The 21492-nt window shown below is 38.8% G+C and overlaps 1 protein-coding gene across 2 annotated transcripts; it reads right to left on the bottom strand.

Moving 5' to 3' along the window:
• Positions 1-4755: 4755 nt before the first annotated feature.
• Positions 4756-12103, bottom strand: dnajc25 (DnaJ (Hsp40) homolog, subfamily C, member 25). 2 transcript variants are annotated; one of them, XM_034895534.1, is made up of 5 exons: positions 11687-12103; positions 8140-8292; positions 7221-7591; positions 6993-7146; positions 4756-5845 (listed from the first exon to the last, which is right to left on the bottom strand). In XM_034895534.1, exons 1-5 carry the CDS (start codon positions 12032-12034, stop codon positions 5723-5725), a joined length of 1149 nt encoding a protein of 382 aa, XP_034751425.1. In that variant the 5' UTR covers positions 12035-12103; the 3' UTR covers positions 4756-5722. The 2 variants fall into 2 exon arrangements, with proteins under 2 accessions (XP_034751425.1, XP_034751426.1); XM_034895535.1 differs by having other exon boundaries at positions 5595-5845; positions 6993-7092; positions 11687-12101.
• Positions 12104-21492: the final 9389 nt, after the last annotated feature.

Here is a 21492-nt window from a genome sequence, read left to right as displayed (position 1 = left end):
CGACTCATTTCTGATCTCCACAAACCAATGGGTGACGTCACTCATGCTCTGTCCATTTATATTAACGGTCTATGACCAGGATGACCACCCCCCCTCGGCCTCATAGTGAAAGCGGCGTCTTCTGTGTCGACCAAACAAACGGACACGTGAGCGTTCAACAACTCAACCTCTAACTGAGGAGACGTAGCGGTGGTTGTAGTTTTTGCTGTGGAGAGGTGGATGTTTGTCTTTTAGGTTACATACAGAATGTTTTACACATGCAGTATCCATCCAAATTTGATGTGACAAGTCTCTCTCAAGTAAGCTAATTTGTAATTAATAATTACATTTTAATTTATTTTATTGATTGGATGAACTCTAATTTGCCTAAAGATGATTATTTTGCATTTTTGTGTCTGATTGATGCTTGTGTTGAGAAATAAATCAGACGTTACTCAACAGTTACTCACTACTTGAGTAGTTTTTTCATCAAGTACTTTTTTACTCTTACTCAAGTAATTATTTGGATGACTACTTTTACTTTTACTTGAGTCAAATTATTCTGAAGTAACAGTACTTTTACTTGAGTACAATTTTTGGCTACTCTACCCACCTCTGTGTATAGATAAACTCATCTTTCAGAAATTTGACCGACCGGGTTGACACTTCAGCGTGAGAAATCGGGGGTGTGGCGTGTGAGCGTGTGAAACCAGTCAAATGCGTGTGTCTCACGGCCAATGCGTGAGAGTTGGCAGCCCTGCAATAGAGGTGAGCAGCGCGGCTAATGTAGCAACTTCAGTTCATGTTAGCAGACCAGCTCTGCTGTGGGCAGTGACGCGTTGCATCCGTGCGTAGACCTCAGATGATATGGAGCGCACAGCCTCCTCTCAACTTTGTCAGAGACCGGAGACCCAAATGGGCCTCTGTGTCTGTCAGACGGTCTGCATGAGATCCACCATATCAGCGGAGCAATAACATGCACAGCAGACTAGATTACAACTCTCCAAATCTCGGACAACAGAGATGGGAGGAGTTATTTTTTGAATGTGCAAATATTGAAAGTTGTAAGTATGAGCAAAAATCTGATGAAACACATCTGAGCTATACTATACTATATAAACAAAACTATATATACTATACTATATATACAATACTGCAACGTTGGGCAACTACTGTGCTTCTCTAACCTCAGTGCATCTCTAAATGAAACTGTAAATATAAATTTGATGTTTTATAAAATGAACAAATAGTCTTTATTTTCTCAAAAAGTAAACCCAGTAAGTGGGGCACAGAGGATGAGGGCCCAACATGACTGAGCCTTGGCACAAAGGTTAAAGGATAAAAATCTATGTAACTCAATGGTTCTTATTCTTTAGAATTTCAGTGGTCTTAGTTAATCCCTCAATATTAATTTAATTTGGGTCCCTGGTCCCTACACCAGGCAGGGACCCCTGGACCGGTTCACCACAGACCCAAATCTTCTCAGCTGTTGCTGACATATGCTACTGTCTCTTCATGTGGTTCATTATGTTTGGCACATTGTCTGGGTCAGTTCTTATATCATAAGAAGTTAATAATGTAAAAAATGTAAATGCTAAATACCTTAATACCTGTTGATACTACAACAATGCAAATGCTCTTAACCCTACAGTTTTGCACATATCAAGTAAGACTTGATTTCTCAATTTTTTTGCAAAAAAACTCTCCAGAAAGTGCCATTTAATGGTTTATTTTTCAATTTTTTTTTCTGGGGGGGCATGCCCCCAGACCCCCCTAAGGAGGGCCCCATTCCCCCACATATAACAAATCCCATTTTAAAAACTGAAGGATAGAGACCCAGAGAAATTGCTTTGTACACGGCAAAATATAGGTTGGCCCCCCCAAATCTCACTCCAAGGTTTGGGGAAAAGTTGGCAGCCCTGTCTATTGTTACAGAGAGAGTGGTCACGAAGCGAGGGACGGTCTGTGATACTCAGAGCTCATATCTGGAGCCAGGAAAATGCACATGGGATGGATCGTAAAAAAATGTTCTCAGTTTGCGACATTTCGAAACTTCCACAGTCAGGGAGCGCTCTTGAACCCCCTCATAGTCTCTGAAAGCACTATAGTCGATCACAAGTGGCTCAACAGGTAGATGTATAGATAAACTCATCTTTCAGAAATTTGACCGACCGGGTTGACACTTCAGCGTGAGAAATCGGGGGTGTGGCGTGTGAGCGTGTGAAACCAGTCAAATGCGTGTGTCTCACGGCCAATGCGTGAGAGTTGGCAGTCCTGAGGTGAGCCGAAACTCGAAGCTAGCATGAATAAACGTGGCTATAATTAGCACGACAGTCGCGTAGCGACCCCTTGAACTCTTAACTATCATCCACGTTAAGTAGCACATATAACAGCTGGTTAAACAGACAATACAATATAACGAGTGAAGTAGCAGATCTACTTACTCTTTTCATTTACGCACACTTTTAAGTAAAGTGCCGCTCACAACTGCTATCTAACTGACCAACTAACTCTTTCATACTGCTTGTTAACTGTGACGTCAACTATAACATACATACCAGCATGCACTTTGGCGGTTACAAGCACTGAATAAAAAGGGAGTAAACGTGAAAAATAAAGCACACTATGGTCAACTGTACTAAATAATATTAACATTAACATAACTTTGGGGCCTTTTCCACATATATTTTTCATATTATGTGAGACCTGTGATTAACATGATTCACATCAAACTATGATGTAAACTAAATACCACACTTAAAACATTCTTGTACACCATCTGGCTCAATCCGTTCATCTACACATTTAACAAAAAGATTTTAATAAAATAGAAACGACAAAACGACGATACAACAAATGCTTTATGCATTTTCAAATAAGGCATCACACGTTGGGGCCAATAATTTGGAGGAATTTGACAGATTGCAGGCTACTTTAACAAACTCCCACAGATTTGACTTCCAAATTGGTTAGTATAATCTAAAGATCTTTAGATGTTTCCTTGCCAAACAGGAACTATTTTATAGCTAAATTTTACATTGTCCTATCTTCTCCAGATTTGTTATGCTTAGTTAGAGATTATCTATAAGTCAAGAACGAGTTATAGTCATAGCACCACCTTCTGAGAAGTCTGTGTTGTATCTGTGCCTTTAATTTGTAACTCGTGAAACACAATGCACACAGAATTCAGAGTGATTATTTTATGGCTGTTGTCAGTTATAGTTTTTCCTGTTTATTGTGTTAGTTTTTTCCCTAGTTCCTTGTTGTTTACTGTCTCTTGTGTTGTCCGTGCTTCAGTTTCCTGTTTTATATTGTCTCTGTTTCTCTCTTGTCGTGTCTTGTTAAACTTCCTGCCTTGTGTTTTCCCACCTTTGTGATTATCTGCACCACCCTGATTTGTTTTACCTGTTCCTGAGCACTCGTGACCTGACCCTAATTTCACCCTAGTTACCTTGTGTATTCTGTTCTGCCTTTGTCTCTTGATGGTTCATTGTCTTCCCTTCCTGCCTTTCCTTGCATTGCTCCTTCCTGGTTGTTTTTCCCTTGTCATGTCTTTTGGTTTGTCTTGTGTTATGACTGCCTGCCTGCCTGAGGACACCTTTATTTGTAAGTATTTTGTTCATTAAATCTCTACACTGCATTTTTGGGTCCAAGTTTTCCCTGACAGAATGAACTGACCAGAAATGGACCTGGCAGAATTTTTTTGAGGATGAACTACCGATAGTTTGTGTTTATGGGGATGGTGGAGGTGATCTAGTAGAGAGCGTGTGGCTCGCTGGAGGGCGTAACACAAGTCACAAATGAATGCAGAGAGATTTGTTACTGTAAATGCAGATCTGTATTCTTTTCTCAACTTTAGAATTTTTCAATGGACATATTTGTAAATATCCTATTTGTGTGGATATTTGTAAGACAGTTTTTCCGCATTGAGGTGTCACAAATACCTTGTGTTTCAAGTATGATCCCAGTGTTCTCCAGTTGATGGTGGTAATGCAACACTTATGGATGACAACTGCTAGTGAACTACACGAAGATGATGAAGAGATGTGTCAGAGACACATTATTATGGATCTCCACTTAACTTCTAGGCAAGTCCCGCCCTACGAAGCAGGCCGTTTGGTTGGGGTTAGGCACTGACTTTGAGTGGTTAAGGATAGGATTCGATTGGTCAGTGAATGGGACCTCAACAAATCGTATTGTGTTACCTAGCGTAAGCATCTACACCTGGCCAATAGTGGTATGCTATTGAAGGGTGGGTCTTGCCTAGAAGTTGCGTGGGTTCCATAATAACAGGTCAAAGTCAGTTGGCCTACAATGCTTGACGTTCCTCAGGGTAAGATATTGACCTTGATGTTAAATAATTTACATTTGTTTTTAGCATCATTGTTGCAGAGTACTTGCAATTTGCTTTGCATTATGGCAGCAGTAAAGTAAAATAGAAAAACTTATTTTAAAATGCATTTATTAAAAACAATATTTTGTTGTGTTCAACATTGACTTTATGACTCTGTAGTTACAATATGGGTTCAATGCCACATCAACACCAAAATATCAACAAAAAACTGCAAAATGTAAATAAATAAATATAATAAGTAATACCAACCTATTTAAATGCAGTTAAAAGTTAAGTGGTCATCTGAACATCTGAGGCAGCAACCATTTATTGTGGTTCTTGTTGCACAATTTACAGATACTTGCAGCTGGGACTTTGGCTTCCACTTACACAATAACACCACCATTTAAAATGTGCTGACCTCTTTTTGCTAGTTTTTTCCCCTGATAAGCCTCAACAACCCAGATCAGAAAAGACAGACGTACCAAAACGTTTGTCAACACCCATAATTTGCACTTCCCTTATGTTTGTAGAACATACACGTTCTTCTGGTCAAAAACGGAACTTGCTGTTTGTCAACATCCCCAGAATCAGATGAAAACATGGCTATCGGTTTCATCTCTTTACCACTTCCTTCTTGTATCTTGTTAGCAAGCAAGCTATTCACCAAATGTCGCCTTTATTCATTTCTATTTCTACACCTGTCCAAACATTCTAACTTTAGATAAAGCTAGGCCAACTGTTTCTTATATCTCTTATCCTTCTTGCCTGACTGAAGAAATGAAACCAAATGTCCCTTTTTTAAAAAAATATTTTCTCTGAAGCTCTGGTTTATTCATCAGAAAGCAATACATGCTAATACTCTTTTCACTAATTTTACATTTCAGACTTTTAGCTGCCTGTCTGGGGTAGCATACAGTGAGCAGGTGGCAATCCAATGCCTTGCTTAGGCCCACTTTGACACTAATGTTGGCTGTTTCAGGGCGGGGTTCCTAGATTGTTGGTTACTAGGCGGGATGTTAATCACCTTGCACCTGATGATGTCAGCTATCCAACCAAAAATCGTTTCACAAAAATTCAGGCACCAAAACTCCTATTACCCATCTGCTTTTACCAGAATAATTGAACAGAAAATGGCTTGAAAAAAACATAACAAATAACAATTACATCATTAATTAGTGTGTTTTTGGTTTGAACAAAAATAGCATGATGTAAAAAATTGCTAAAAAATCTGAAGCCCCAGCTCACAGTTTCTTCCACTTGGCCTAATTGCTATGAAAATATCTCTCACTATATAAACAAGTGTAGTTAATCTTTCTGCACAAGTATTTCTTCACACAGCATGGCGTGATGTCTGTTGTATGTTGGCACTGAGGCAAGTGTGTATGTTAGAGACGGAGCTCTGGGCCGTCAGTCGTCAACGAAAGTCAGCCGCCCCGGCCCCTCATTCTTCATCCATCGGCGGTACCTCTTCATCCTCGGGTCAGTTGCCATTTTCACCTTCATCTCTTCCTCCTGTTCTTTTCTGTACACCTAACGGACACACATCAGGAACAATTACATTCGCAAATTCTACAATCACAGTACAGAACAGTACACAATCTCCAGTACAGTGCTGCCGCTGGAAGATTCTTTCAGCTTACACTTTAGTTCTAGCTCACATGGTCAATTTAGTAATAGTACATTTCTTGACCACCAATGCAATTAGTACAACAGTCATCTCATACTCTGCTTTTTTAAATTTAAATAAGCTGCTGTCAATGAAATTAGAAACTTCCTTAACAGAAATGGATAGTATTTGTGCCATTTAGCTGTTGAGAAAGACTTGTATCATATATACAAAGTGTTTCATTGTCTGGGAGATTGAAACAAATGGCAAACAGAAGTGACGGAAATAGGAATGAAATACTGTAGACGCTAAAGTGTGCAAAAAACAAAAGCAAAAAAAAATAAAAAATAATTCGATTCACATTTTTGGATCGATTCAAGCACTTCCGGTTCAAATTGATTCATAAAAGTCCCAAAATTGATCCATGTTAATTTTGTTAATTAAATAAATAAATTGTAATGGCGTTTATACTATCACATGGGAAAAGTAACTACATGTACATACTCTGAATCATGTTTTTAAATTGAGAATCATATTTGAATCAAATCGATTTTTGAATTGAATCATGAGCCTAAAAATCTATATCAAATCGAATCGTGACATTTTGTTAATCGTGCACACCTAGTAGACGCGCAGCTGTTTCACACTGAGGGATGTGACAAAACAAGGGGTGCCTGGCATTGGTTTGATAATGCTGATTGTTTTTTAGTTCTTAGTTAAGTTTTTAAAGCTGCACTCATCAATACTTATATTAGCCAAGCTAAACTAACATCAGCATGGTCATTGAGTGCATCCTTAGTGTCCTCTAAAAGTAGCCCTCAATACTACTAAAAAAAACATTTTTGACTGTTTATAGGATGAGGAAAATGGGAGGACACACTAAAACTAAGGTATTGGAAAGAATAAAGTAAAGAGGGATTAATGAAAACCCATAAGGATAGATTAAAGGGTAGGAAGGAGGGACAGTAGAGAGGAGAACCAAAATAAAAGGAAGACGTCTAAAATATAGATGAAGTGAAGAAGGGAGAATGGATGGAAATAATTCTACAAAGAGAATTTTAAGTGACAAACCTCGTAGTTTTCTTTGATCCAGAGCTGTTTTTCCAGGAAAGACTGTCTGGTGTGTTCATCCAGACTGTCAAACTGAGATGGAGACATTTTCATGTTTCTCCTAACAGTAGAAAACACAGAGTCTGCTGTGAGATAACCTGGCATTGAGAGGAGGGTGAGGTATAAATGTGTATAGAAAGCTTTATTGTGTATAGTATATTGTAAGCAAAATATTCTTTATGAAATTACCTGATGATATAAAACTTCTCCTCCTCTCCATACTCCTCCCTGCAGATGGTGAAGCGGTAAATCCAGGAGATGTACCAGGTCACATAGTTGGTCAGGTAGTAGGGGAAGAGCACGATCTGGCACAGCAAGATGTCCGACAGGTTGGGCTTCTGGTAGCCTCCTTTGATGTCGATCTTGTTTTTTATGATGTCACGGATCACCTCCTCCTCCTGCTCCCGAATTTCCTCTTTGGTGCGGCGGTTCTTGCCCTTCTCCTTGGTGCGGTTGAGGAGGCCCTGTTGCTTGGCGATCTCCATAGCTTGGATTCGGTACTTGGGGACCATCACCAGGTAGTTTATGGCCTCATTGTAACTGCTGTGCCAGCTGTAGTACTGGAGGAAACAAAGGGAGAAGAGGAAGATGTGTTGAAAACAATTGATCCATGTAAGAATCGCAATTTCTATCATTATGATTGATTAGTTTTGCAACTGCCAGAAGTTGGGTTTTTTAAATATTTCCTACTAAATAAACTAGGTACTGTATAATCAGACTTAATGGTACAGTAATAGAGTTGTTCTAATAGGTGGGAACAATGCAACAAATGCACATTGCAAAATGCAATATGTATCTGGATTTGTCTGAAATTATCTGAGACGTGTGCCATCTTTCAAGCTGAATGGTTTCACAGTAATAAAACAGATTTTACGCTGATCCAAAGACGGAAAAATAAATCTTTCAGTGAGAAAAGGGCACAATATTTAGGAATGTAAGACATATGGTGCTTTTGAGAAACCATTGCAAATGAAGCAAAGGGGTTTAGGGGTTACCAAACTGGGGGCCTGGTCCCAGAACTTTTTCTAGCTGTTTTGCCAGGAAATATGGTCAGAGGTATGTTTAGACCCTGTTTGTAGTCTAACCCTGTTGAAGGCTGCAGTAGTACCTGAAAGATGGAGATGGCACAGATGGTGACCAGGATGACAATTCTGACGTCCACTTTGGGGGTGAGCTGTCGGCGGTAGTAGGTGTAGTAGTGCTGGTAGTACTCCTCAGGATGGTCAAGCATGTAGTCATAGTCCCGTCGAGTGTCCTCATCCTGCACACAAACAATGAGACATAATTTCTGCTTTAATTAAAGGTTTCTGTTATGACAACCTGCAGGAGGATATTATGTTGCTAATAAAACACATGAATCGTTATTTTAAGACTCACTGTTTTTTCAGGTCTGTCTCTTTTCACCTGGGACATTTCTGTTAAAAGGGTAATAACGTTTTTTTTTCCAACCCTATTTTTCTAAGTGACGGATGGGAACAACAATCTTTAAAAATGGTCCAGTAAGTGTTTGACAACATTATAGAAGGGATTTTAAAGAAGGTCAACCTTTCTGTTAAAGAGTAAGACCATTTTAAAAAAACATTTAAACATCCGCAAAATTGTGTTCGCTAAAACCACCAGACTCCGAGTAAAAACAGTAATTTTAGCATTGTGCACACTGCAATTTAAAGTCGACAGAAACAAAATAAAACTATGAAAAGCGGTTTTGGGACGTCTTTCGACTTTTCCAACCATCACAACTCTAGTTTTGGTTAAAATAAAGACAGTTTACGTGTGGAAATGTGTTGGCTCATTTAAATAAAAATAGGCACGTCATGTTTTTGGGCCTACTGTGTGGAGGCAGTATTGTAAATGTAACAATAAAGACCAAAATCATTTTAACCACAGAAAATTTAAAGCTGTAGGTACATTTGTCGTAATGCTATAAAAAAAAAAACATTAGGCTATCCGTTTTCATGGTGTGTTAAATTATAATGTGTTTTTGTATGAGAGTGGCAAGCACTTTTCATCAGACTCACCCCAGGTTAATTAAGTATACTAACTAAAGACCTCTCTCTCTCTCTCTCACTCTCTTACTCTCTCACTCTCTCACTCTCTCACTCTCTCTCTCTCAAAGTTAGTAGTAGGGTAGAGATTTGACAGACAAGCAGCAAGACGTTAACGATCATCCTCGGCCTTATCTGAGAGAGATGTTTGAGATACTAGGCATCAAGAATGACTCCTGGCCAATGTGCTTTGTAACTCTAAAAGTATAGGGAACTTCTTAATTAATGTCTTTTTAGTAATTGTTATTTGGTTCTTTATTATTCCGTACATTTATTGGCTCTCAGTTACGTCTGCATAGTTTCAGCTATTAAAACCATTCAACTTTTCAAATCTTCAGCTCTTTCAGCAGATGATGGGACTTCTTCAGCTTTTTTTCTACCGTTTCTACTTTTTCAAATAATAAGCTTTTAAACATTATATGTTAACATTAAAGTCAAGTTCAGATTGATACATTTTACAGTTTTTGGAAAAAAGCTGTTTGAATGTAGTTTACATTTTAGGATTTTTATGCATTTATAATGAATGTGTATTACGTGAAGCAGAGAGTGGGGCGCTTTGAAAAAAATCTTACTTGGTTCTCTATAACTTGCTCCCACGCCAACAATCAAAACGTAGGTATTCTTGTCTAGTTTCAGCCAATGAGCTCGTTTATGCGATTTGAATTATACTTTTCGCTCAGTGAGCTTTCAAATGACCACAGTTCCAAATCTTCCTCCACTGTGCCGTGTTAAACATTGTCCACATTTCTTTTCTTTTTTTTCGTTGATATGCCCACATTTTTGTTCAGTGTCTGAATAGCTGGTGACAGGTGCGGTTGTTAACTGATTACAGATCAAAGAGATGACATCACAGAGATGAAAGGCTTCCTGGCTGTGTTGACAAACACGACCATTCCCCAGACACTGCAATACTCTGTATGTCTGTCATTCTCCATCTCTGTCTCATTATGTATATTATAGTGTATAGCTTACAGAACAGATGTTTTGGTTGTGGCGCAGTGGTTACGACACATGCCTTTTGTGTGGGAGAATACATTGGTTGAGGATACCTCAACCAATGTATTCCCCATGAAGACTCACCCATAGTGATGGCCCAGTGGATATGGACTGGGGTTTGATCCCCTCTGTGGAACATCAACCCTGACAAAGGCATTCATTTTTTTATTATTCCGTACGTTTTTTGGTTGTCCGTAACTTCTGCAGACTTTCAGCTATTAAAACCATTCAACTTTTAAAATCTAGCTCTAGCTACTTATGGTGTTGTGATGTTATGCAACTTAATTAAAACCATTCCTACATTTTCAACTATTATCACTACTTCAACATCTTCTTTCCAATTTAAGCTATTTATTCAGGTTAGCTTTAGCATTTCATTTTTTTTTTTAATTTTCCACATATTTTTCTTACATTAGTGGTGTAATTCAACTTAATTAAAAACCATTCCTTCCATTTTTCAACTATTCTTACTACTTTAACTTCTTCCTACTGATTTAGGCTATTCAACCAGGCTAGCTTTAGAAAGTCAGCTATTCAGCATCCCCATGGGTTTTCTGCAGGAAATGCATTTTCTAGTTCATATTTAATCCTTTATTTTCTTTCCAGAAGCCTTATTTGAGCATACACATACATGTAGATTCCTTTAAATGTTAAGGGAAAGATTAAAAAAGAGAAACTGGATCTGTGATTTCTCACAGAATCACAAGTGAATTCATATCTTGCTACTCAGTCAGAATCTTATTAACCTGGATTCCCAGTCTCAGTCACAATAATCATATATCTGAGGTCTTAAGCCTATTGGGAGACACCCATTTAAAATGTAGGCCATGGCATATAAAGAGCCTTTTTTTCCATGTCCACTGAAGTTTCTCAGCTTTCACTCTAGTAACATTTGAGTGCTCCAGGTAGCTTTGCAAACTAGAAGAAGTTCTTCTAGTTTTACCAGAGTATCTGGACTCATGCTTAAGTACGGGAAGTGGATGCTTTTGCCATCTCTGGTTAACACATGCTATGAACCCCAATATAATATGTAATTTTATGAATAATTTGACTATAGTAAAATAGCATAGCAGGTACTAAGCACAGTAAAGGAAGATTAAAGTAACACTTTACAACATTAGCAACACATTTACATTGGTTTTACAGGTAATATGGCCAGTCTCTTATGGTAGGCTACCAAATGGTCAGTAGGTAGGCTATATTCTAAGAAAATGGTAAAGATGTTGTAGGAAGTAGATTATGAAAAGATATGTATCATAAATAGAAAAGATACGTGCTTAACATGTTTATATATTGTACCAAAAAGCCCCAAAGGAGTAACGTTAGTCAAGAAGAAACGCGAAGGGGAAAGTGGGGAATAGTTCTATAACGTTACTTGTCTCATAATGCACCTTTCCATGAATAGTTGAGGATTATTAGAGGAGATTTAAAGATGTTATTAGACACAGTATGCAACATAAAGATTGTATTAAAGAAATGACGGACACAAGTCTTATGAAAACTTGAATGAAGTCTTCAGAGCCTTTGACAAAGACTTCATTTTCATTTAATTTCATGTTTATTTGAATAGGGACAGCTTAGATATAGGCATCTGTGTAACAAATTTGTACCGACCTTCAGCGTCTCGTACGCAGTCACGATGAGCAGGAACTTTTTGTGGGCGGACTCCTGAGTTTCCCCCTCCAAGCTGGGCTCTCCCGGCCTAAACCGGTCCGGATGGTACCGGCGGGCCAGCTGCCGGTAAGCTCGAGCGATTTCCACCTTGGCGGCCTCCCTGTTGACTCCGAGCACATCGTAGCAGACCTCGGTGCCACAGTAAAGGCCCTCCACCAGCGCGCTGACCGCCGGAAGGGAAGACAAGGAGAACAGGAGCAACGCGAGCCACCACCAAGGCTTCGCCGTCCGCAGACACCCAGAAAACCGTCCGGCACCGCTGCAGCACCGCTCCTTGGGCGCAGCCATGCCTACCTACCGGCCGCTGTTAAAAGAGCCTGGACAGCTCTGTCGCACTATGTTTACATCATCAGGACGCGCCAGGGCGGAACGATGACGACGCATCTAGTGCCATGTGTCCGTACACGATCCGTCCTGCCTAGACGATCCGTTCTGCGCATGCGCAGATGATAATTGTGTTTTACGAGGCTTCACGACACTGCAGGATCCGTCCTGCACATGCGCAAGATTTGTTGCAAAAATCCTTGATTATGCGGCACATTTTCTTTAAAAATTCAATAGAATATCTGGGATATTTATGCGATGAATTTGCGGGCACTTGTTTGTCTTGTTGTGCAATTGCGTCACTTCATAACATTACCATGGCAACAGGGGAAATGGCTGCCTAGTGTAAAGTAAACACAACATTTTTCAACTTACTGTTAAGATATTTGTGACTTTTAGCAACAAAAATCATGCAAGCCACATTTAATCAAATGTTAATGTAACAACTCCTTTATGTTTTTGGATTGGCCACCACGTAAACACTTCGTAATTCATAGCCTGGCGTAAACAATAATTAAAAAATTGAAAATAAATTTAAAAAAAGATTACATGTTGATCCCTTAATAATAATGTCACCTATGACTGGTACACAGATGTCAGTACACAGTTTTGGCTCAGTGACAAGTGTTAATTTAAATAACTTTATTAAAAAAAACTACTAAAAAGTGTAGATTACATGTTGAGCACTTGTGAACTACAAAAAAGTCTGGCCTACAAAAAATGCTAATACGTAATTTTATATATATATATATATATATATATATATATATATATATATATATATATAGATATATATATACTGTATATGCATCTCTGGTATTGACTTTTCGTATATGTACATACTGGCAATATAATAGTTCTTTGTTAATAAAATGAAAAAAAATAAAAAAAAGTTGTCCGCTGTGACGCTTGGCCGTCAAGTGTTCCGACGCATGCGTGGTACCAATAGTGCAGGGAAACAGCCAGGTTTTCAGCTACGTATTTATGCGCATGCGTGAACATCGTGCGCATGCGCAGAACGGATCGTGTAGGCAAGACGGATCGTGTACCCACAGGTACCACTCCCCAATGTGAGTCGAGTGCAGATTTGAGTCGCGCATGCTCAGATTTAAACGCTTTACGGCATTTTTTTTTTTTTTTTTATAGGGCAAAGTCTTTATAGATACGATCAATGATAAATCTGCTGAAGTGTTGCCAAAATCTTCTGGAGTATGAACAATGCCAAAAAAGGTGTACAACAGTTTCTGGGTGACCTTCACAGAAAGAACAGTTTGCATCGATGTCTCTTTTAAATTTCAGCATGTAATGACTGGCAGGGTAATATCTGTGTATTACTCTAAACGACACTTCTTTCACCTTGTTCACTATCAGGTATTTGTGAGGAATCATCCAAACCTTTTTCCAGTCAATATCTTTGACAAATCGGTTCCAATAAACTGTAACATTTGGAGTTGAAACAATTTTTCTCTGGAATAAAGCACGGACGTTCTTATTGTTTCGAGGAAGTTGGGAAAAACAGATTTTTCCAACTGGTGATTCAGCCACATCGGGGAGGGAGACAGCAGTAGGAGGAAGTCTACCAGCATATCTGAACAGCATTATTGTGCCTGAAGGAATGCCGTCAAATACAATCGCGAATTCTCTCGGCGTTACAGGGATGTTATATGTTGACAAAAACTCACTGTAAGTGAAAAGTTGCCCCTCTCCATTAAACAGCTGATCCACCAGCAGAATCTGATTAATCACCCAACTCTCAAAGAAGAGTGATTTGTTTTTATATAATATATCTCTGTTATTCCAGATTAGGTATCTGTGAGGTGAGAAGTTATGCTTGTAAATTAGACACCATGCTAAAAGGACCTGCTTGTGGAAGGTGGACAGTTTAACAGGGAGTTTGTCTACATTATAGTTACATTTCAATATAAAACTTAAACCACCGAAGCGAGAGAATATATAGTGGGGAATAAAATTCCAGATCGAGACAGGGTTTTTAAGAAAATGCTTGGCCCAGTTAATCTTAAAAGGATTATTTAGAGTACTGAAGTCCAAAAAGTTGAGCCCACCAGATTCATAATTATTCATGACAACACTTCTTTTGATATAATGGGTACGATTTTTCCAGATGAAGTCAAAAAGCATTCTATCAGTATCTTTACAAATGTTACTGTCCAGGTGTAAAGAGAGAGCTGCATACGTGAGCCGGGATATCCCTTCAGCCTTGGTAAGTAATACTCTGCCTTTTAGAGATAAGTCCCTTTGCAACCACTGGTCCAATTTGTTCTGAGTTTTTTTAAGGATTGGAGAAAAGTTTACTGAACATCTCACTTTCTGATCTTTAGAGATGATAATACCTAAGTATGTAACTTCTTCCCTGATTGGAATGTTGCAGATAGTTTGTAGATTACAATCTCTTATAGGTAGCAGTTCACATTTATTAATATTTAGGCATAGACCGGAGGCCTCTGAGAACTGGTTAATTACTTGAATGGCGACAGGTACCTGGCTTGCATTTTTCAAAAAGATGGTGGTATCGTCAGCAAGCTGACTGATGATAATATCCCAACCCGCGACAGACATTCCTTGTACAACGCTGTTACCGACATGAGTTGAGAGAATTTGTGTACAAAGTAAGAAAAGATAAGGGGAAATGGGACATCCCTGACGAATGCCCCGTTTCAGATTAAATCTAGGGGAAGTTCCGTTTTTCAGTTTGATAGAGCTGTTGCCATTCATATATAAAGTTTTAATTGCTTTGCAGAAAAAATTCCCAAAACCAAACTTTTCTAAAGACAGAAAAATAAATTGGTGTTCTACTGTATCAAAGGCCTTATAGAAATCTAAGAAGAGGATGAAGCCATCTTCAGAAATCAAGTCAGAGTAGTCAAGAATGCCTAAAACTAGTCTAATATTGTTAGAGATGTGCATATTCCTCATTAAGCCTGATTGTGTCTCATCTATAATTGTGTCAAGAGTATCTTTAATTCTCCTGGCAAACATCGAAGCTATAATTTTGTAATCATTGTTTAGTAGACAGATGGGTCTCCAGCTATCAATGAGAAGCACGTCTTTCCTAGGTTTGGGAAGCAGTGTGATCAGCCCTTGAGTGAGGCTAGGAGGAAGGGCATTATTCTCTATACTCTCCATAAAAACCTGTAGTAAAAATGGGGCCAAGTGATCTGAGAACGCTTTGTAAAACTCTGCAGTTAGACCGTCAGTGCCGGGGGATTTATTGTTTTTGAGAGAGGTAATGGAGTCAGTGACCTCTGTCATTGTAAGAGGGGTGTCACAATAATCTCTGTCTGCCACATTAATCTTTCTAACGTTATTTACAGAGTTAAGGAATTGAAACGTAACTTCTTCATTATATTTTGAGCTGTATAGATTGCTATAAAATGTTGAACAAAATTCTGAAATGAATTTAGCGTCATCAGTAATGATTCCATTAATATTTAAGTTATGGATAGAATTGATTTTGGCACGGTATCTTTCGAGGCGGAAAAAATATGCAGAATTTTGCTCCCCCTCCTCCAGCCATCTCTTCCTAGACCTTACAAAGGCTCCCTCTGCTTTTTGTCGATATAAGTCATCTAATTTGTTTTGAAGATGCAAAAGAAGTAATTTATCCTCCTCTGAAACTTCGCCAGGGGGCCTTTGAAAAAATGAGGAAATTTTACTTATGACTTCCTCTTCTTCTGCTCTTTTAGCTTTTGCAACAGAAGTTCCATAATGTCTTAAGAATTTTCCCAACTCAAACTGAAACAGTTCCCAGTTCTTGTTGTAGGATTTTTCTTTTGTAGCCTTGTCGGAAAAAAGAGTAATAACTTAATAATTTCAGTCGTAACCTTTTCATGCTGTAACAGGGAATTGTTTAACTTCCAGTAGGAAGGTTTATAGATTGTATTAGATGCACTAAATTGAATGTTTATATGAATTGCTCTATGGTCAGTGAGGGGAGTGGCAAGGATATTTACGGTAACTTTCTCTTTATCAATGCCATTGGATAACAGCCAAAAATCTATATGAGACTGACTGGATCCTGAATTGTTACTCCAAGTGAAGGATCTGTCATCAGGAAATTTCTCTCTCCATACATCCACAATGTTAAATCGACCCATAAGTGCTCTAAGGTTTGTGCTGAGGGAGGAGGGCCGCCGAGGGGGCCACCTGTCAACAGCATTATCTAAAGCAATGTTAAAGTCTCCACCAATTAAAAGAAGGGAGTTTGGGTATTTGGTGAGCCAAAATGTTCTTTTCCTCTATAGAGTCAAGTAACTTATCATTCTCAAGCTTGTTATTATAACCATAAAGGTTAATGACTATGATAGAAATACTGTCAACTCTAATTACAGTACAAAGGTAGTGTCCTAGGGAGTCACAGTCTGAGTGTAAGACATCACCAGTGAAAGTATTTTTAAGCGTGGTTACTCCAGCAGATCTCTCTGAGCCATGAGAGAACCAAATATCATTACCCCATTGAGACTTCCAGAAATTAATATCAGCAGAGGTGGAATGACTCTCCTGAAAAAAACAAAAATTCGTATGATGTTGTTTGGCAAATAAAAATAAGGCTTTCCTTTTACAAATCTGTCTTAGACCCCTGGCATTTAACGAAACAATAGATAAAGACACAGTTATTAACAAACGTGAACAAGGAATAAGCTAGAAAGGGATTAATAACCAGTTAAGAGTGTATGACTGGATAAGGGGACCGAGTGCTGCTTCTATAAGAAAAATAACGGTAACGGGGAAAGGAAATAGTCCCGGCCAGCTCCTAAACACAGCACCCCTCAACAGCTGCCAAACGGCCTTAATAGGTAGAACGTATAACAGAAATGGCAGCAATTTAGTAAATTAAAGTGCCTTGGTAACGTCTTAGTTACAGCACAACAAAAACTACAACATCAGAATATCAACTCTGTATGTGGTGCAAATCAGGCTAGTACTGTAGGTAGTGCAAATCAAACCAGTAGGTGACCTAGTGATATCAACCAACAGGCGAGTCTGTTTCTTAGGGGGGCAGGGGGACTTCTGACCCGTTGATAAATCCGCGACCTCCAATGAAGAAGGCTGGTTTGCCCTCCTCTCGAGCTTTTTTTACCACTGGCCACAGTTTGCTCCTTCGGTCTCGGTCTTCCTGAGAAAGATCCTCCGCAAATCTTAACCCGTTGTCACGCAGGTGTGGGGACGTTTTGGCAGCGTTCCATACGGCGTCTCTGCAGAAACGAGCGATGAACTGGATGATGATGCCTCTGGGTTTGTTGTCGTGTTGCCGCTTGGCGCCAAGCCGATGTACGGTGTCGATAGTATCAGCGAGCCTGTTTTTCTCCTCCGGCAGAACAGCTTGACAGACCTCAATGGCCTTCTTTTGTATGTTTTCTTTTTCTGATTCTTCAACTCCGTAAAGTCTCAGGTTCCATCTCCTGGAATATCTTTCTAACTCCGAGACCCTTTGCTGACATGTGTCCACTCGTTTTTCTTCTTTTGCCATTTTTCCCTCAAGTGTACACACTTTGCTCTTTACCTCTTTAATTTCTGCGCACACAAAGTCAATAGTCTTTTTAAGACCTTCAATTTTAAGTGCATTAACACTGACCATGCTTTCAATGTTGTCTGACCGCGTGTTTATCAGAGTTGAGAGGCTAGCTATGATATCGTTGGCGTTGGTTTGGTCAGACCCAGCTGTGTACATAATTTTCTTCGGTGCTGGCGACTTACAGGGAGTGACAGGTAGCGGTGGAAATTCACCCATGAAGTCTTCAGCAGTGGTGAGAGACAGGGAAGTAGAGGTATAATCGTGACAATTGTCAATTAGAGCGTTGCTAGTCTTGAGAGTAGCACTGCTAGCATCTGGAATTAGCTTCCGTCCGGCGTTCTCTTGACCTCTTTTTCTTTCGCGTTGGTTCGACATTGCTCGGTAGTTCGAGTGCTGTTGTATTTATCAAAACAAGGTTTGGTGCTTGGCGAGAAAATAAATGGAATTTTACCGTTTCCAAAACTTTCGTTTGCAGAGCTCGGTAGAAAGCGTCTACTCACTCGGCCATCTTGGCACGCCCCCGGTTTACGGCATAACGTGTCTTTTTTAACTGTCTATGGTCATACCCATAGACTGTATAATAGACAGTTAAAGAAGTGGACCAACAGCTGTTCTGAATGGAGACCGGTGAAGAAAAATAGAAACACTATTCCGGTGATGGCTAGGCGTTACTACGCAGCCCTCAACTGAGCTTGACAACGTACATGTGACTTGAGCAACGTGTCTGAAAGTTCTAAATCTTCTGGTAGCTGTGCAAAGAGAAAACTCAATCATTCCCAATCAGCAGAGACGGAGAGCGTAGGTAAATGTTAGGAGATAACATAGACACATGCTAATTATTGCTAACTAACAGGCTAGTTAACATTAGTAATTAAACCTAAACAGCTAATGGAATTCCAAACTGTCTGCGTGTTTACCCTGACAGTATGGTGATTTGGCGAGTATGCGACGGTAAGTCGCGTGGTCATGACGCATTCATTAGCCTATTTTTACAAAAACGTCTGCTATGGCGCCATAACGTGAGGTACAAGGTAATGGAGCCTTTTATAAATTGTCGTGTTTCTTTAGAAATAAACAAAGGACAAATAAAGTCTTGAAACGCCTCAGATATAAAGTTATTCACTGTCAAAGTGGTGCCAAAATGAATGGCAGTCAACGGGATGCTAATTGCAGGTGATGGCTTCATAGCATTAAAATGGCTTCATGCGAGTTACGCTTAGAGGGGAGAGGCTTACCCCCTTGATATTAATCAATATTAATAGTCTAGGTTGTAAAACACAAACTTGAAGTTGGCATTTGATTCGCAGCTCCCCATTTGGCAGTTCATGTACCTAGACTTGTCAAATCAAGACTCATTTATTCTAGAGAGGCTAAAGACTCTTAAAAACACAGGTTCAGGTTTGTGAATGGTTTGTTCTATTTGTGAAAATACAATCAAGCGACATTCTTTATTTTTTCATACGTAGACCACATTGTACCAGGTCCAGATCCAAAATAACTGTATCTAAGACTCTTCTGCCTCTCTGGGATAATTTAGTCCATATTTGGCTGCAAATAGTGGTTTTTGATCTTGGACCTGGGTCAGTGTGGTCTAAATATCAAGAAAAAAACAGTAAAATCTCTTTTTATTGCATTTTCCCATAATATACTAAGCTTTCACAAATGTGAAACTTTGTTTTTAAGATTCTTTAGCCTATCTGGGTTAATTTAGTCTAGCTTTAAGTTTTCCTTAAATTTCTCCTTAACTGACGAATTGGAATCTGCAAATCATATGCCAACTTCAGCATTGACAACGATGTTATTATCATTAATTTCCATCCATAGCCTAAAGAGTTGTTTTAGTGCCTGAATTTAACTGTCAGCGCCGCATGATGCTCACTTTTTCAAGCTTAATTTTACTTTCATGTCCCCTGAAAAGGCTTCCACCTGGTAGTGCCTGTACCCGGCTCGCAGGTGCCACTGTCCCAAAGCTCTGTAGTGGCTAATACAACCATTGTTCTATATTCACGTTACAATGTTTTACTTTGTTTAATGCAAATACTTCTATTTTAGGTATATACTGTATGGTCTATTGGTACAGTAGCATTGATCAGTTATTTTTTTTTTGGGGGGGGGGGGGGGGGGTTAAGAAAGCTAATTTCTCAGGCCTGTTAACGGCATTGGCATCCAAATCACTGCTCCCTCTGTTACGTAGATAAACCATTGCAACTGGTTTTTCACACAGTGTTTACGGGCAATAACAGTCGGCCCCGGACTCATCACGTCATTGCGGGGAATTGTTTTTCCAGCCATGGCCTTGGCAGGGACCTGTCACGGATCTGCCGGGGCTCCTGCACAAAGCGAGTGGAATTTTTAGATGGCTTCATCTGTAGTGGTTTGATAGTTTATATTAAACCCTGAATCATATTGAAAATGTAAGGAATTAAGGAATCAATAGACGTGCATGAGAGTGACTTTACGTAGGCCAATATAAAGTGAAATGGTTTGTACAACCTTTGAGTTTTACATCAAAGTTTCAAAATGCCAGGAAATTATATCATTTCAATGTATGATTTTCAAATTACTGCTTTGCTTGGCAGTACCAGCTAATTTAACAACCATTGAATTTATTGACCTTAGTAGTGGTTAAACATTTACCTTTTTTTAATGTGATATGCAAAATCCTCACACCACAATTACCTGCTCACATGTAGCTTTATTTGGTACCAAGAAATGTTTCAGACACCAGCATTCAATGTCCAGACAGTAGCATTCAATGTCACAACTAAAGTCTGCTACTTTATTTACTTTTCTGTAATATGATTATCAAGATCATAACATTGATGCTGATTTATATCAACAGTAGCCTTTACAGCAACTTCCAACACAACATTATTAAATGACTGCACCCATTAAGCAAATAGCTAAGTGTCTCTGACTTTTATGAATATATCTGTTAGCTAAAAAACACTTAAATAGGAAAAAAGGTGAGCATCAATATATAAAGCAAAAAAACATTTCCACCCAACATGTATAATGTCCACATTTCAATTGCATCCCCATGTTTTAAAATGGAAATACTGCCTATCCAAATTTTGCTAAAATTTTAACCAAATGCCAAGAAATCAGCCAAATGTGAAATATTGTGCATTTTCATCCACTATTGAAAAGCAAATATTTGCATAAAAAGTTGGTGGTGCTAATTCTCCAGATGGTTGCCATTAAACCATTGCAGAAGGCAGCGCAAGAAGAGAGCAAAATTAAGAGCTCCAGTCAAACCTCAACAAGCAAAAACAATGTGAAAATTGTGAGGAAAATATAACTTAATGTATTAATTTGCGAAAAGTTATAGTTTCTGCATCTGCTGCACTTTTTGCTCTCTTCAGAGAGACATGCTTAATATACGTCATGATTTATTTGCCAAGTCTATTTTCATTTGAATTTCCAAGCACTCCAATTTGATCAGCAGAATATTCACTTAACGTGGTTGTATTATAATACATTGTGTATATATATAAATTTATAAATGTCACATTCATGTATTGAATTTTCAAAAAATGCATATATTGTAAATTAAAAATGGAAAAACTATAGTCTGAAAATTTCAGATTTTTGGACTGGATCTGTAACACAGATGAATGGATCCAAACTAACACACAGAATGCACCCATTTTACTCAGATTGGTTAATTTTTTACAACAGAACAGTTTGAAAGATGCCATTATCACATAAACTAAGGGATAAGTTATGGCGCGATCAATAACCTCGCATAACCCAAACTTGACTGCTTCAACAGGAGATACAGTGGTGTGAAAAAGTGTTTGCCCCCTTTCTCATTTCCTGTTCCTTTGCCTGTTTGTCACACTTAAGTGTTTCGGAACATCAAACCAATTTAAACAATAGTCAAGGA

Source organism: Etheostoma cragini, chromosome 16 (assembly GCF_013103735.1).
Source record: "Etheostoma cragini isolate CJK2018 chromosome 16, CSU_Ecrag_1.0, whole genome shotgun sequence".
Taxonomy (NCBI): domain Eukaryota; kingdom Metazoa; phylum Chordata; class Actinopteri; order Perciformes; family Percidae; genus Etheostoma; species Etheostoma cragini.
The sequence above is the reverse complement of the archived record's forward strand: the minus strand, read 5'-3'. Positions and strand labels throughout refer to the sequence as shown.